At 36.1% G+C, this 18,476-nt stretch overlaps 1 protein-coding gene and 1 long non-coding RNA gene across 2 annotated transcripts in view; one reads left to right on the forward strand and one right to left on the reverse strand.

The window, feature by feature from the left end:
* The window catches only part of CDH10 (cadherin 10), a 100,840-nt gene extending 92,711 nt beyond the window's left edge, over window positions 1-8,129 (forward strand). Inside the window, exons 11-13 of the mRNA XM_013952901.2 lie at window positions 3,825-3,933; window positions 5,960-6,211; window positions 7,071-8,129. Coding sequence (XP_013808355.2) covers window positions 3,825-3,933; window positions 5,960-6,211; window positions 7,071-7,564 — 855 coding nt within the window. The 3' untranslated portion in view covers window positions 7,565-8,129. The remainder of the gene's footprint in view (window positions 1-3,824; window positions 3,934-5,959; window positions 6,212-7,070) is intronic.
* On the reverse strand, window positions 4,372-6,033 carry LOC136991272 (uncharacterized). Its single transcript, XR_010883375.1, has 3 exons — window positions 6,022-6,033; window positions 5,079-5,157; window positions 4,372-4,451 (listed from the first exon to the last, which is right to left on the reverse strand). It is a non-coding gene; the product is annotated as an uncharacterized lncRNA (long non-coding RNA).
* Window positions 8,130-18,476: the final 10,347 nt, after the last annotated feature.

The raw sequence follows: 18,476 nt of genomic DNA on the forward strand, positions 1-18,476 counted from the left end.
ACACAATGATTTGAAGAAAAGACTGAGCAGATGAGCTGTAACAACCAAAGTCCTATCTGTGCTTACCCCTTTCAAATGGCCAGGCAGATCAGAAGAGCCAGTGGCAGAAAAGGAAGGCCTGCCTCCTCCTAGGTGCAAGGTATGAAGAGTCTATATGATTTCCAAGTGCCCTGGAAAGACTAAAGAAAATTATTAATTCTTCATTGCAAAGTCAGAGATCTTATCCTTTAAAACTCATACAAGAAAAACAAGGTAGTTCAAAATACTTCATGAAGCAGAAGTGAAGAAACCTGGAGTTACAGCATTCAGTCTCTGAGGCCTCCTATCACAAAGCTGTGTTCTTTTGGCTCTTTCTGTTGCAATAGTTGTGAGAAGAGGATATCAGGTTCACATACGTGTCCTTGGAAAACTGGCAACCAGTACCAGTCTCTATACCAGGGCATCACAAGTGTTGAGAGAGGGAGAGACCCTGGATAGTACAGGCTATCAACCAAATTGTGACAGGGATCAGTCCCTTCCCAAGAGGAAGGGCAACAAGAAGAAGGGAATCCCAACAGGAATTCACAGCGATTCTACCACATCATAGTAATCCTGAAAGGCCTATTGATTGGAAAAGCGCAAGACTCGGTGCTATCCAGAATACAAGTAGCAGCTTCCTCTATGTTAAAACCCAGTACCCATGCAGGGAAGGCATATACATATCACTCAACCCCATGGCACCACTGAGTAGTCATTCTGACATACTGAGTGTCATCATCTAGTGAAAAGTCAGGGAGTAAGCCTTTGCACGAAGAGAAATCCTGTGAAGAAGGGAATCCTGTCTCATGGTACCAGTGAGGGTCACAAACGTATACAGGAAGAGAGGGAAGTAGAAGTACAGAGGCAGAGAAGCAGCCCAGCATTGGCCTTGAATGGCAAGTCTTGTGCCATTAAAGACAAATATATAAAGTTTGAGACCTCGTCAAGGGCATGATGAGCAGAGGTGAAGATATGGAAAAAGGCCCTGACTAGTCCGTCAGCACAAACCAAGCAGCTTGATGCCATGCTTACATTTTGGCACTGAAGCAGTGCCAAGAGACTGCTCATAGGGAAAACTGATGCCAGAGAAGAGGCATGATCTTAAGACACTTCACTTTCAATTTTGTCAGCTGGAGTAGAATTTGATAGTCTTTTATTGGTGTCAAGGCCTGCCTCACTCCATTTAATGAGATGCTGCGGCAACCCTAGCAGCATTGCCTGGAGAAGGTGAGGAAAAAAATAGCGGATTTCTTGCTGGGGACTTATTTGGTAATTTTAACTTTGGATAGATCTGTGATAGGAGTCTCTGGAGACATTAACACATTTGAGCATTTGAGCATTCCCTTCAGCAGAGTAGGTGAGAGGAATTTAAATGGTGGCATGCTTGATTTCATATGCCATACAGTGAACAAGAAGGGAGGAACCAGAGTGCATACCCTAGCAGTACTACAAGGCTCACATAGAAGATTATGAGTACATGCACTGTTATTATGTATATGTGGTCTCATTTGAAAAAGAACTAGTAATGCACTTCCAGTGTGAATTTTCAGTCATAGCTTCATTTGCAAAAAATTTGTAGAACAGTTTGAAAGCTTAAAGATCAAGAATGATACGGAAGCAAACAGTGCTTTTGTTTGTGATGTATTTTGCAAATTAGTATATAGATGCCATAAATGTGACCATGAACCTAATTACATTGTTTCATTAAGGTCATCCTTAAAACTTTGCCCTTTAAAGATACATATCAGCAATGTAACATGAAACTGAATGGAAATTAGCTAGCCAGATGTTTGATAGTAATTTTGAATTATCTGTACATTTTCATTTCTAAAAGATGCATGCAACAAAAAAAAATGTAAGCAGGCTTTTTTCCTAATGTAAGCAAATTACCTAAATTTGCTTATAAAATGTATTATAAGGTCAAATATGATCAATGGTTGAACAGAGAAATTCTCAGAGAACACCAATTGCTACAAGAAGTGATGAATGGGGGAATTAATAGGAGACATATCCTTTTGTCTGATGTTCTGCTAAGGGTACTGCAAATTTGGCTGAATTGTCTTAGTAGTTGAATAAACCTGTAAATTGTAAAAGATTTTAGGCTGTAAATCCTCTACATAGAAACTATGAGTATCAATATTCAGATGTAGATGATTTCTTGTTCATCAGCTTAACACCAAAATCTGCCTGCCTTGTGAAGTAAAATGCACTAGTTTTTTTTCTGACTTATGAAATATGTTTAATTTTTCAAAAACCTATAAAGACTAATTTACTAATTATTTATAAACTTACTAGATATGAAAAATTTCTTTCTTCACACACAAATAATATTCTATGCATGTATTATCTGGTTTGTTCATCCAGTAAGTTACTGGAGGTACTTACATGTCTTGGTGGTTATTATATCACACGTTTGTTTAAGTGAGAAACAAGTTTAGAGAAAGACAGCTCTCTGGTTGAGAAAGCAAGCAAGCTGCTGTATTAAATTCAAATCTTCCCTCTTGAAGAAATTTGTTGCTGTACTCTGGATGGACAAAGAGAGAAGTTGGGGGTGGGTTAGGCGTTTTTTAAGGCAAACAGGAGTACATTGCAGTTGTTGATGTGAAAGATGTTTGGTCTTGACAAAAGCTGTGATGACGAGAAATGGCTGTATTTGGAAGAACTGGAAGAGGAAAAACAAACAAATTTAATAAGTATGCCGCAGGGAAGGAGTAGTGCCAAAATTAGATGTAGTTGCATGCTTGCAAAAACAGTGCAATTTAAAATGATGGATCAGAAATGAAGAATAAGAATGTCCTAGGTTAAAGATTAATCTCTTTTTTTGCCAAGTAAAACTTAAGCACATAGCTGAACATATGCACACACGCATGCGCACACACATGCACACACACAAATTCAGCCATGGGTACAGTTTGTATTGTTCTGGTATAAAAAAAACAAAATTACTCTGAAATAAAGCAATGAAGATGTCAAGAACTGTATTTTATGTGGAACCTGGCATTTTGGCAGCCTTAGATCTAGAAACTCCAGTGAAAAAAAGCCACAAATTCATTTACCTGATAGATAAATGAATGTTCATGAAGGACTTGCCATTACTTCAAAAAAAAATAAAACAAATAAAAAAAAACACAAATCATTTTGGAGGCATTGCAGAAAGTATTCAGTCCAAGTTTTAAACAGGCCTGATGCAGCTTATATTGAGAGTTCTGACTGGACACCAGATTCTCATCCTACTCAGAGGTGCTGCAGCTGTAGAGTATGCTACTATGGTCATTCAAAAGCTGAAAGATGTATTCTAGCTAGCATTTTCTTCCCAAGAATCTTATTTATGTATTTTGATTTACTAATAAATAGAAAAGCCTTGTTTTAGAAGGAAATATATTTATTTTGAAATTTAATTTGAAATTTTAACTTCCTTATGAAAAATATATTTGCTAAAATCCCATTCTTCTCACAAAACTATAAATATCCTGTGAATTCCACTCTCATGAGCTCGTTTGATTGTAATTTTGTCCTTTATGTATTTATAAAGATATATATCAAAAAAAGAAGCAAAAAGAACTAAATTAGGTAGAAGCTGGCGATTTTACATGTGTACATAAAATGTGTGTTTTCCAATAATGTTCTTGTTGGAAAGCTTATTCGATAAACTCTTTAATTTGTTCAGTTAATACATTTTACAGACTAAGTATTAAATCAGTATGTATGCAGTTTGGATATGAAGCTTTCTTAACAGTTTAGATATTCCGAAAGTAACCAGATAGTTGTATCAAATACCTAGATGTATTTGTTTTTTCTTCTTGCAGCTTATTCAGACTATAAGTGCAGTAGACAAAGATGACCCACTTGGTGGACAAAAATTTTTCTTCAGTTTAGCTGCTGTTAACCCAAACTTCACTGTTCAGGATAATGAAGGTAAAATACATTCCTAGCCCAGGAAAGGAGCTTTATGTTTACTATCTGACATATCTTCCTGCAATATCGTGAATTTGCTTTCGATATCTATAAACATTCAGAAAAACCTTTATGGCTGCTGAAACCTGTAACGATAATAACAAAAATATTTTTAACTGAATCTTTGTGGCTTAGGACATCTGTATTTTCCTCTGTGTAAAGGAGGCAAAGTTAACATGACTAGAACAGGATGAAACCGATTATAAAGAAAATCATTTAGAGTGTTGGTTCAGGGTGAGTAGCCAAATATAATTCCTGACTGAAGGAGGGAAAAAAGTTTGAAAAATAGTTCACCTCTTAAATTGAGATTTTTCACTTTAGACTTCTGTCACAGTTCTGATTCTCCTAGTTTTCTGTTTTGTTCCTTTATGATGATGAATGAAACACTTATGACTCAAAGTACATGGCCATTGTGGCTTTTCCTTTGATCATTTGTCATTCTTTCTTCAACTATTAGCACGGAAAACTTTCAGAAGCTTCTGTTGGGGGAATGGGACAAGATGAGAAGTCATACACACCCATTTTATATTTCATTATCAGTGTGATTAACTGAGAGGACTCTAGACTGCAGAAGAAATACATGAGGTGATATGGTAACATCCTTCATATATATTAAAGACATGAAGATAGTGAGAATACTCCCCTTTTCATGATGAAGATTACAGGAAGTAACAGGCTGCAAACAGTATGAGGAAGATTTAAAGTAGATAGCAGAGACAAAAATTCTAACACTACAAATAGTGAAGCGTTAGAATCAATTCTTTGGGTGCGTTATAAAATCTCCAGCAGTAGGGGTATTTAAAGGTCTTTTCTAACACATTGTTTCTGCTGTTTAATGAAAACACTTAGCAAATACCCAACACCTACAAGTACCCCAAACCAATGAAAGGATACAGTAAAGAACTGCTTTACATTTCATATCATGCAGGCCATAAAAAAAAAAATAATAATAATAATAATAATAATAATACTTTAAACAAAGTATATACCCTGGTGATTAGGTTCTGAGTCTCTAGAGGGATAAACGCTGATATATTTTCCAATCTAAAATTATTTTCTTTCTTTCTTGCACAAGTTTTTCTAATTTAGCCTGGGTAACCATTTACCTTGAGAGACCACAGGTTTGATGAAAAAGATTTTTTCCTTCTTTCCTGGAGAATGAATCTGTATTTTCTCCCTTTGGGACTATGAAGTTAGAAACACTAGTGTTAGCTTACAGTTTTGTAAACATAAGGTGCACTGACCATAGAAGAAATAGTCCCCCCTCATTACTCATTCCTGCCCCAGCACCTTCTCCTTCCCGTCTCTCTGGCCACTCAGTGAACAGCTTTCGATGCTGAAGTGTACTGCAGACAACGAAACTTTGTCTGCTACAAATACAATTTAGTAAGTTCACTTCTCAGAACTGTGCAGTTTTCACATCGATCTTCTGAATTCCTGAGACAATTTTTCCAAAAAAATTCTGCTCTATGTGCTGAGGTATATAATTCATTGTTCTACAGTATGTTGAAAGTGTTTTGGTGCTCATACTGAGTTTATAGATAGCATTCCTCTGAGTATTATCACAGATGATCCATAGAAAGAATCTTTAAAAGCAGAATGTGTGTTGAACAGTGTGAAATGAAAGGCTATTTTTTCTCTGTTGGCCACTTCATTTCAGGGCATTAAGCCATGGAATGGAATTGTGTGGCACACTGCATGCAGTAATCTATAAAATATGTTAAGCTTTGGGAAATCCTCTTTTCAACTCACGTGCAAAGGCGTTGCAGAGGCACAGAGGAGCAAGCTGGATGTCCATAAAAGTCATAAATAGCTTTCTGATCAAATGGGAATGTCATTAGAAAAGAGAGAGACCACTATGATATCAGGAGTGGCCACTTTCAAAATACTGTCACTGATGTAAAATAGACAAGTAGTTTGCATGTATTATATGTGCTATGCATTTAAAATTCATATACTATACAAGAGTATATTTTAATCAATCTAGATAACACTGCCAGAATTTTGACAAGAAGGAATGGCTTTAGTCGACATGAAATAAGTACTTACCTTCTACCTGTGGTGATATCAGACAACGACTACCCGATCCAGAGCAGCACGGGCACTCTGACCATTCGCGTGTGTGCCTGCGACAGCCGGGGCAACATGCAGTCCTGCAACGCCGAGGCCCTGCTCCTCCCTGCTGGCCTCAGCACAGGGGCACTGATTGCCATTCTCCTCTGCATCGTTATCCTGCTAGGTAAGAAAAAGAAATGTATCTTTCTCCATATGAACTAATGCATCAGGCCTGAGGCATTTTACAAAACTATGCAGGTTGGTAAAATTAATGATCATGGTATTTGCAAGAAGAATTCAACAGTAACTTTAAAAAAATGCAAAACCAAAAACAACTTCTCTGGGAATTTGGACATTGTGAATAAGAATTCATAGCCCAGCTTGTTATCAGTGTGCAACCAGCAGCTCATTATTGTTCTTTCATTAAGTTCTCTTTAAGAGGAGGGTCAGAGAGGAGGAATAGTATATTCAAAAATTGCTTTCATGTCTTAACTTTTTTTTTTTAAGAGAGAATCTCTTTTTTTATTTAAATAGCCATCAAAAGTCAATATGCAGTATATATTTCACACAAAATATGCCACAAATTAATAATTTTACTATACTAAAGCACTGTATATCCAGAAGTTTCTGTGCTGTTATCAAAAACATCGCAAATTTTGTAAAGCCTCCATTTTGTGATTTTCAGAATATCGCTGAATGAACTGTAATTCACCTCAAATACAGTTTGAACACTATACTTTGAACTCAGAAGAGGTAAAAGATCTTCAAAATAGACCTGGCTATTTTAAAGCTAATCAAAGTTACAGAAGGAGCACGTAGACAAGCTTGTGGTTCCATAAAGCATCACACACAATGTGTGTGCAAAATAGCACATTTTGATATGGCCCTTACTGTGCTACTGTAATACAGACAGTGATATTTATCCATTTATCAGACAGAAATAAATTGGTGAAAAGTAGCTGAAATAAAGCTCTTCTATCTGATGGACTTGCTAGTAAGAAATTTTTAAATTGGAATCTTGACCCGTTCTTTCTCTCTCTAAGTCATAGTGGTGCTGTTTGCTGCTCTGAAGAGGCAACGAAAGAAGGAGCCTTTGATCCTGTCTAAAGAGGACATCAGAGACAACATCGTGAGTTATAACGACGAAGGCGGTGGAGAGGAAGACACCCAAGCCTTTGATATTGGCACACTGAGGAATCCTGCAGCTATCGAAGACAAGAAGCTTCGACGAGATATTATCCCCGAAACGTTATTTGTACCGCGGAGGACTCCTTCAGCACCAGACAACACAGATGTCCGAGATTTCATTAACCAAAGGCTAAAAGAGCATGATACTGACCCTTCTGCGCCGCCGTACGACTCGCTCGCAACCTACGCCTATGAAGGCAATGATTCTATAGCTGAATCCTTGAGCTCACTGGAGTCGGGCACCACTGAAGGAGACCAAAACTATGATTACCTCCGAGAGTGGGGCCCTCGGTTTAATAAGCTTGCTGAAATGTACGGTGGAGGAGAAAGTGACAAAGACGCTTCTTAACCTGCAGTAGGCTACATTTTGGTTCCTTTGAGCAGAAGTAATTTTACAGACACCTTCTGCACTCAACAGTATTTAACATTCAGAAAAATTTTCCTGCCACTCAGCACAATGGTTTCCTTTTAAAATTTGTTTTCGGTTTGTCCATTAATGTCATTCATTCTTTCTAGTAGGATGCTCACATGGAATATATACAGCATTTTATTTAATCACCTTCCAAGAGCCAAAGCTATGGAAATTCAGTGTTGTCAATTTTAGTAAGTAAAACAAACAATACCTTCCCTTCAGAAATTTGAACAGGGTGATACTCCCTTAAGCAACCTCATGCACAAGCCGCTTCTGTTAGGTACATGTCCTGCCCTTGCAAGTGCCGCTTTTAAGAAGGCAAAGAAGAAAAAAAACAGTATGTCCTGTTCTGTACATGAAAATTCAAACAAAATGTACATGTGGTGTTAATAAGTGTAATATGCAGCTGGTTTAAAAAAAAAAAGTTTGTGCAACTTCATTTCATCGAATTCTATCTGCCAATGTTTTATATTTATATTTTTGTATTTATTTTTAAGAAATAAACCAGTTTTTACAACTATGTTGATGCTTGCCTGCCTGTTGTGGCCATCGATCCCAGGCTTGAAGAGAGCATGACATTTCTCCAACGAGAGCACAGCCAGCTGCTAGTACTTTTATGCAGCAGTATACTGCATGCATTTAACACAGTCTGAAGTGCCTGTGCTCACAGGGAGAAGATTAAGTTACACGTCTATTTGCTTGCTCAAAAGTGCTGCTTCCCACAGTCATCGTGTTTAAGAGAGAATTTGTTTTATTTTTGAGCTGAACTAATGGTATCTTATTTTAGGAAGACGAACTACTATTTTGTCTTTACCTGAACTACCTAATTCAGAAAACATGCTGGTACAACTAATCCATCAAAACACGAAGAATTAATTTCAAAAAGTGAGATTAGTTGTTCTACAGCCTTCCGTTTTGATTCTTAATTACATCATTATATGTAATCTGTAGCTACATTGGACAAAGTGTAAAAATATGTTTAAACAACCATTTTCAAGTATAATCCTTTTCCGAAGGCAAATCCTTTGGTGACAAACTATTGCGTGTTAGATTGTAACCATTCAAGGGTAGCATATTCTGCTTTAAAGCAGCAGGCTAAAGGCAGACAAAGCTGAATGTCTGTTAAACTACACCATGCCTCACCCGATTTACAGAGTTTTCTGAGGCCCTGGAAAAGTCTAGTAAAAAAGAAAGTTGATATAACAGAAATCACACTCTAGCAATCACAAAACAAAGTAGATATCCCAAGGCATTTTGAGATGGGTATTTCTTCCCACAATCTTTAGATTACACAAATCTATTTTGTAAACAAGCACTCTGGGATTTGGAACATTTCTGAGATGAAATAATTTCAGAGGAAAAGCAGGACGTAATGGGGTCTGCATTTACTTAATTCCTGTGGAAGAAACATATCTGAAGGATAATCCCTCCTCCTCCATCACCCTTAACTTCTTACTGGCATAAAATCAACAGATATTGAAAATATATTAGTCATTTGAAAAGTGAAATGCTGCATTCTTATTGCATCAGACATTTCTTCTCCTTAATGGGGTGATTAAACCCAGTGAAGTTGAAAGCTAAATACAGTGGCATTATGCAAGTTACTTTGGTGCAATGAAGAGCACATTTTTATTGACTTGATATCAGGTTAAAATATTTGATCCATTAAGAAACTTTGAAGATTATGGATTTTTCCTCATTGCATTCAGTAATACTTTCATTAGCTAAAGAATTTTGCTATTTTCTAATAGAAAATAACTCAGAGAATATTAAGAAACCTCTTAGATAATCAGCATTGTAAAGTTATGCAAAAGTGTTATAGGTCATACAGTTTCTCTTTTTTATGTCTATTTGGTGAAATGGATCTAATTTTTTCTTCCTTCCCAGTCCCCGAAGAGTACAGTTTACCATTAAAGTGTCACAATACTGTAACCACACTACTGATACAGTTTTTTACAGTATTTTTTTAAAGGACAAAACACGCAGAATTATACCAAGAACAAAAAGAGAGAAGAAACTAAATCAATCTAACTTTATCCATAGGTGACACAAACAACTGAATATATTCCAGGTGCAAAAGATTTTCCATTTTTACTGGGGGGTTGTGGAGGGGGGGGAGGGGAGGCAATAGTACAAAAAAACAAGCAAAAATTCTTGTGTTAAATACACAAATGCAAGGCTAGGTTCCAGTACTGCTTTCTGCCTGCAGCAGTATTGATATCAGTGACTCCCCAAATATTTAAACTGAGTATGTATTAGGACAGAAGATAAAACAGGATATAATACAGCTGTTTGACACCCCTTTGCTAAATAAAGATTTTGGTTAAACACATCTAGCCAACACTCCTGCATAATCCAGCAAGAATCCCAATGTTCTGTTTGCAGAAGTAAAAAAAATACACATTTCTCCCCAACTTTTTAAGCACATCAGCAAATAACAAATAAGACTGTATTCTTTTCATTTGCATTACAGTACTTACTTCTGAAGATTAAGTATGTGGAAATGTTTCTTTATCACTATGTTCAAGGAATTTATTTTATAATAGTTGAGAATAATCTGAAGCAAATATTGCAAATTTAATCCTGTATGTACTATTAAATAAAATAGCAGTATACATAATATATAAGAATATATAAATATTACTAAAATTATCATATAATAGTATAAATGAAAATATCTTTTACCAGTTGTCATATGCATGGAGTTTTATTTCCCAATACCTTTTAGTAAAGGGAAAAAAAAATCGACTTTACCATACAAACAACATTTCAGTAAACCAGACCTTAGCCCAGTGAAAAAGGAACATGCAGTCACCTGTGCAGACAAATTGTAAAAAGAAATAGTCAGGAAGCCAGTAATTCATTGGCATATCTAATCTATTTTTAGGAACTGGATCATTCAAGTAACTGAGTCTACTCCTTAATATTACAGGCAACCACAGAATACATACCTAGTTCACAAATGATGTGCTGTCCATGCTCCCACCTGCCACAAATGAGTTAGAGCATCTGAAAGCAAGTGTAAGGTCCTATAGTAAAAGATTAAAAGTCATGCATATCAGATGTCATGGAAGGGGAGAAGAAAGGAATCGAGGGCATTTTCCCAGTGACCTTCTTACATTCCTGCAATGGTGAGGAATTGGATGAAACTCCCAGATGATTCAGCAAAGTGGAGAAAATTTAAAACAAACTGCCTCCTTCCCTAATAGTACCTGTTCATCTGAACCATGTAAAATACAAAATATAAATGTAAAAAGGCCCTAATATTGTTTAGCCTGAATGAAGTTTCTGCAACAAAGTGAAAATACATTAATAGTGTGTTTCAGGTGGACCTACAAATGACTTACAAGACAGAATATTTAAAAATTCAGAAACATATTTGAAAGTATTGCAACCAGTGAAGCCTCAGGAAATAGTGAGTTCTTAGAGTCCATTACCACAAGTAAAAAAAAATAATAAACAAAAAAGATTATTAATGAGAAGCGAGCTATGTGTGCAAGATCTTACATGTACAAACTGATATGTGAACAGTAACAATAATGGTAGACCACTACTATTTTGTAGGGCCTTCAGGGAAAGGGTTGGTGGTAAGAACTGACTGAGCACACTCAAAAACCAGGGAATTTAAAACATACCTAAACCATCAAAATCCTCATCTTTCACATTCATCCCATCAACATATTTCCATCAGCTGCCACCCCCTGTATATGCAGATGCTTTTTACTCATTCACTGTCACAAGACCTACCAACCATACTGTCTTGCTAGTCTCTTCCTTTTCTGCCTCCCTCAAATCAGACATTTCCATGGTTTGTCCTTCAGCAGCATGCAATATTAACCCGTTCTGAAAAAAATGTTGTCCCAGGTCAAACTACTTGTAAGTAACATCACCATCTATCATTCCTTACATACTAGCAAGCAACTACCCTCCATTTCTTCTCTCTGTCCCATGTGACCATATTGCTATTGAATCTGATTTTCCCATGATAATTTTTGAACGGCTTCTTAAGCTACCTGTTATGCAAAGTTGTGAGAAAATTAACCAAATCTGCTACATTATTCTCCTACAAACCTCTTCTTATAAATTGTTACTACTCCAGTAACTAGAAAAATAGCTGTTAAGGGCTACACAGCTGCTTACTGTGCTAATCACAAATAGTGGAAACTATCAGAGCCAATCATTTGGCTCACTTGAAATAGTTTTTTTGCACCAGTTTGCACTTTTCACACTTGTTTGCTTTCATTCTAGCAGAAGCTAAAATATGTGATAGCATTCCTGAGTTTATCTGAGATTTGAGCAGAAAAAAACAAAAACAAAAACCAAATAAACTTTTGTTTGCCCCCATCACTGGGTACCTGAAAGAAAAAAAAAAATCAGTGAACTTTTTGGGAACTAGTTACAAACATATATATGACATGAGCATATCACAAAAGAGAGTATGATTCCTTACTTTTGTTCAAATGAGCAAACTACAAGTCTGACTTCAAAAGTTATGGGAAACATTCAAACACTGTACTATTTTTATCATACTCATTTGAACAGTAAGAAATCACTCAATAGTTTACTGCAAGAAGTGCAGACAGATGTTCAAGCTAAAACAACTTCATTTACTCATAGCAGTGGTATCTATTATGTCCAGAAAGATTATGTAAATAGTAAACATAAGGAGATAAGAGTAAATATAAAGAGCCGTGTCATGTGAGTGTAATTATTTTTTTCCAGCAAAGTGTCATGGGCATCACTGTCATCACTCCAGTTTTGCAAAGGCATAGTCAGTCACTATACTAATATGGTTGAACTAGCTGAAAAAAATCACTTTCCACATAACTGAAGATGTAAAAAATAGTAATTACAACATAAGCATTTCTAAATCCAATAAACCTGACACAATGCATTTCATTTTTTTTTCTCTGTCTTTTTGCTGTTATCCTGGTTTTCATTTTAAAAGAATATCTGTCAACTTTGAAATTAAAATGACAATTTTTAAAGTTATATTTTTTCTAAATGTGAATTTCTCTTTGTTCCCAAACAAAAATTTCAAGCCAAACATTTAACTTTTGAGAAAAATTCGCTGTCTTTAAGTTGATGTCAATCTAAATTAACAATGAAAAATAATAAAAAAAACCTCTTTGAAAATAAAATTGGCAAACACTCTTTCTTTGATTTTGGCTATTGAAGAGAGATGAAATTTTGGGCAACATGACTCTGACCTGGTAAAGACATTCCTATAATCTTATGAAAAAACATAACATTTTGAGCTTATGCTTGCCAAAATACTACTGAACATTTCCATTATATTGTAAGGAAAACTTTTTCTAAAAATACTTGCAACCATGTTTAGGTGCAGTGCATGAAAACTTTCAACAATCCTCTCTTATATCTGTCCTTTTGAGGGGAACAGAACAAACTCTAATTACATAACATCCATCAAAATGCCAGAGGAAAGCCAACAATTAAATCCAGAAAGCATCCTCTATGATCCAAACAGACTACAGGACAACAAAGTAGTGTAACTTGCAGATATAAGAAAAGTGCAGCAAATCCAAGAATTGAGATGATAGTTAATCAGTAATTCTTGAAAAGTTTTGATGATCATAATTATTTTGACAAATTTTAATTTACTCAGGAACTTTGGTAAATTTAGCAATGATGCATAAAGAATGGCTGCAGTATAATGCATGGCTCTAATACATCTGCCCTCAGGAACTTCAGCATTACAAAGAGTTACAGAAGAAATGAACACCTGTGGTTTTGGCTGGTTTCCAGATGGTATGGTAATCTGCTTGTTTAACTAGCTCTCAAAAAAGAGTGGTTTTGAAGTGAAAGACAGCTGCAGGCACACCACAGAAAGTCAGAAAAAGATTTCATCACCTTTGGGGACTTAATCACAGCAGTCACAGTATTTACAGGTGGAGAAGGGAGCTCCAGATGACACAGTCTACTTAAATTTCCAAAAAGTGTTTAACAAGGTAGAGATTCCCAAAGAAATTAAGCTGTCATGGGATAAAAAGGAAAGTAGTCACCTGGGTAAAAGACAGGAAATCAATGATAGGAATAAATGATCAATAATCATAGTGAAGGAAGGCCACTAGTGGAATCCTTCAGAATGTGATCTTTCAATCTGGAAAAGGAGATGGATAATGGAGTAACAAAGTTTGTTTATGATTATTATTAAGAACAATAATGAAAAGGGCCAGTTACAAGTGGAAGGATACTTCACAGTTGTAGATGACTGCTCACCAATCTATAGAGATTTCTCTGCTAAATTAATGCAAAGTGGTGCATGTGGGGAAAAAAAAGAAATCTAAGCTTTATGAACACAGTGATGAGCCATGATTATTCACAGATGAGATCTCAGAGTTATAAGAGATAATTGCAGAAAAATCTTAGCTCAGAGTTAAGTAAAAAAAAAAAAAAGCAAAGCAAATATTAATTATTAGGAAAAGAACAAAAAAAATATTGTTACGCCGTTGTCTGGCATACCCTTATACTCAATGTTGCTGCCCTTATCATCTTGAGATATTCAAGGATAGAAAAGTAAAGAAGAGGTTGAGAGGTGATCAAAGGCAGAAAATGGTTTCTTTGTGAAGAACAATGAGGCAGGCTAGGATTCTTCAGCTTGAAAGACAGACCGCTGATAAGAGATATGATACATGTCTGTGAAAACATGAATGACCTGTGAAGGTAAGCAAGGATCTCTTGTTCATTGTGTTTTTCAATTAAAAAAAAATCAGAAGTCATTTAATAAAACAACAAATACCAGCTTCAAATGAAAGAAAAAGAGATCATTCTTCACATAGCATGCATACACAACTGTGGAATTCCTTGCTGCAAGATTTGGCACACAACAATAGCTTATATGGATTTTAAAATATCTGAACAAAATTGTAGAAGAAAATTTATCAAAAGCTCAAAATACCATCTTTCAAGAAGCCCCTAAATTTTACATTGCCAGAGGCCATAGAAGTGTCCTAGGGAAGTATCACTACATGCTCACTTTATTCTTACAGTCTTCTCTAATCATCCACTACTGGCCACTAACAAGGGGAGGATACAGAGCTCCATGACTCTTTGACCTTCTGGTACAGTTATTCACATGTTCTCATTTTTATGATACCCCTGCCTCTCTCAAAAACAACTCCCATCCTATAATTCTGAGTACAAATGGTTTGGTGATCCTGGAAATTCTTTGTACCTGCAACTGCTGCTGAGTCAAGAGATATTTTTCCAGAAAGTACTTTAACAACAGCATCCAGAAGAGATGTAGATAAGGAGAAAATATGGGCAGTAATAGTAGGAAAACTTTCTCTTACTCAGTTAAACTCACCTTGCCTTTGCTATTTATGAATATGCATTTGCATTTTAATATGGCTGAGTCCAAAATATGAATTTATTCTAAGAAAATTTAATGACTGTGTTTTCAACACATTGCTAGCATAAAACCTAATGATCATTAGGTTTAATGTAACAATATTTAAATTGCCATTTAAATTATTTTACTGTGGATGAAGGTCCATCAGACACAATGAAGCTTATTATACAGTTACTTATCTGTCACAAGCAACACTAGTAGCAGAAGTTGATGAAACTTGTCTGTAACTCAGAGGCTGGTGAAAACTATGATAGCAAGGAAACTGTTGTCCATCTTCTCGTCTCCAAATTTTCTATATTTGAGAATTATTGTTTTGTTTGTTACTGTTTATTGATGCATTCAAGGAAGAATAGAACAAAAAGAAAATATTACTTCTAATGTCCATGTTCTGTGTGTATGTGCATGTATATGTGTTTATATATATATTTATTTATTTATATATATACACACATACACACTATATATACATGTGTGACATGAAGAAAAAACATGTTTCATTCATATTAACAAGAGACAGTTTTCGAAATGTCATAATAACCTTTCTAGATGACATTCCCAGCAGAGAAACTTTAGACAGCTACTATGCACAATTACGCCAAAGATATATAAACAATCCTGCATCATCATCTCAAAGCTGTGACCTAAATAGCATCAGTAGAAATGAGGCTGGAAGAAAAAAAAAAGCATGCAGTTTGCACAGAATAGACCTGCTTTTGAAATGAATCAAGGATACTGTACAAAGACTTCTGTGCAGAGATTTGCCTCTTTTGATACAGAGGTTGCCAGTTTGCAGAAGAAATATTCTGACAAACAACAGGATTCTGCCCAGGGAAACAGTTTTTTCCATTTCTACATCTACCACAGAGTTCATGTACAGTGCTAGCAAATCTTTAAAAAAATAATAATAATAAAATAAGTATTGGCAATCATTACCTATACAGCTTTGAATTTCTGAGAACCAAACTTGAGGAAAAAGGTTCCTGAAATGCAAAAGTGTCAAGTATTTGCAATGAGAACAAGAATCAAAAAGAGCCATATAACCTTTAAGACTGAGAATTCAAAGCTATGCATCTCAAAACTAGAAGATGTTTTTTACTTTCATCTTTGTTCCTCAGCTTCTCATTTGTAAAATACAGATGTAAAAACTTTAGTCCTGAGGATTTTTCTGATTAAATTAACTGCTTGTGAAGCACTCAGCTTCTTTTAGTGACGAGCACTATAGGAATGCCTGAAAAAATAAGAATACTGATAGCAGCCTCTGAGCAGAATAGAGTAAATGGAAGCTGTGGCCACCCATTGGTCAAGGAGGAACACTGAACAGCTCTCTTCTTGACAATTTATTGGCTTCTTCACAGCGAAGCCGGAGTGTCCTGGCATAAAAAGGTCACCTGCCTGCAGTTATATTAGAAACCAAACAACCAGGCAGAGAACTTCCTCCCCCTCACACAAGCCATTTGGCATTTCCTGTATATGAAGATAGTGGAATCCTGGTGGGGAAAGAGGGAGGGGAAGGTCCTCACAAAAGTCAGTTTGGAGGAAAGATTCATGACCAGTAATTTTAGCAAGATGATGAGTGGGAGATCACCTCTGTGATTTTTTTAGTACCCATTAATTTATTCTCATTAAGTAGAGCAAAAGAACAGAAGAACAGATGTCAAGACTTAATACACTTTCATTTCTTCTGTAAAATAACTCAAAAGCTTTTTTTTTCTTTTTTCTTTTTATTTGCAGACTAACCACATTCTTTAATAGCAGTAACAGTTAGATGTCTCAGGCATTTCTCTGTCTGAAGTTTCTTTGCCAGTTTGCAAAAGAACAAAAGTTAGATCCATCAATGTAAAGGTAATAGAACAATCTCCAAAGATATTGCTCTTACCAGTATGTATGCTTAAACTGGAAACATTTTTAACCTCACAGTAACTGACAGGAGAGGTGCCATAGTCCTGTCCTGTTGGCTGATTGCCTACTAGTACTCCTTGGTAGCCAGGTTGTTCCCATAGAACTCCCTTTGGCATTTCAGATTCACCAGCCCTACAGATTACAGAGTAAACATCTAGAATTGCTGGGTAATATATTCATGAATATATTCATATTAGGCATCACTGTGATCTGGTTAACTGTCCAATAACTATAGATTTAAAATCAGAGCAAGAAATCCATCTGTTCAGTGTAGCGAATGAATGCACGGACTCAGGAGGTTTTGCATCCTGAGACATTTATTGTTTGTTTCTGAGCATATTTATACTAAGAAGTTAGCTGCTTCAGTGGTTTCACAGACACACTTTGCTAAGCCAGTCATCATGCAGATTATGTCACAGGTAGCCAATCAATACACCAATCACGCACGCAGCGATCATGCCTTGTACCTTGCTACTTGCTTCCTTAGTTGGAGAAAAGCTGTCTTGTTCTTAACCTTGGTTCCCACTGGCTTCTGCTGGTTTATCTGTACTTTCTCAGGATGTATCATTCCCACCTGCACCGGTGTCCTTGGGTATGTTTATCTGAGGCTCCTGTTGCTTGCTACTTGCTTCTCCTCTCCCAGGTGCTTTGCTACTTGCAACCTTCCACCAGTTTAACCCTGTCATGGACCTCCACAGTTCAGATTCAAAATACAGATGGAGCCCAGGAAGAGAGAAGAGGAATCCAAATGCTACAGGTATTAGAAAACGTCTACTTTGTGGGCTAGAGACCAGTACAAATAAAGGACAACTGGGCCAGCTCCTACAGGTGAACAAGGTCCAGAGTGAAGCTGGAAGTCCTTTTGCCTGTAACAAGAAGGGGAGGGTTAGTCTTTATAAACTTAAATCCATCTGAACCTCTTATTGCTCTAATGAAAAGCAAGCAAGGCAAGAAAACAAAGACATAAAGCTGAAGTTTGAGGGCAAGTCCCAAATAATTCACTGTAGTCAATCCTGGATTTCTACAACTTTGCATTGAAGCCAGTGTGGTACCTGGTATTAGAGAGAAGTGAAATATAACTTGGGATAAATTAATAGGACTATGAACTGTTGTTGTCATTTTATTCACAGATATGTCCTAACTTACACCATAGGGATTCCCCATATTTTTAAGGGCTGCCAGAATAAGATCAGATTTCTAATGTGAAATTACATATCTGCTGTAGCTGAGTGCATTTGGTTCAGGATATTACATAATTCATGCAGGTATAAAACATGCTAGAAAATCAAAAGGGTTCATTTTAGTAAGAAAACAAGCAAACAAACCTCAAAGTATCTGCTTTCAAACTTCAAAATAAATCTTTGCATGGTTCAACACTACCGGCCTGATTGATTATTCTTCATTCCAAAATGATGCTAGATCTCTCAGTATCAACTACAGCATGTATTACAAGACAAGCAAGGCCTATCTCTTTCTCAAGCATGCCTTAACATTATTATCACATATGGCAATAAGCTTTGTTGATGATGCCTAAAAACAGATTTGGGAGTAACTTTTAAGACCTATAATGGGAAGAGA

Source organism: Apteryx mantelli, chromosome 2 (assembly GCF_036417845.1).
Source record: "Apteryx mantelli isolate bAptMan1 chromosome 2, bAptMan1.hap1, whole genome shotgun sequence".
Taxonomy (NCBI): Eukaryota; Metazoa; Chordata; class Aves; order Apterygiformes; family Apterygidae; genus Apteryx; species Apteryx mantelli.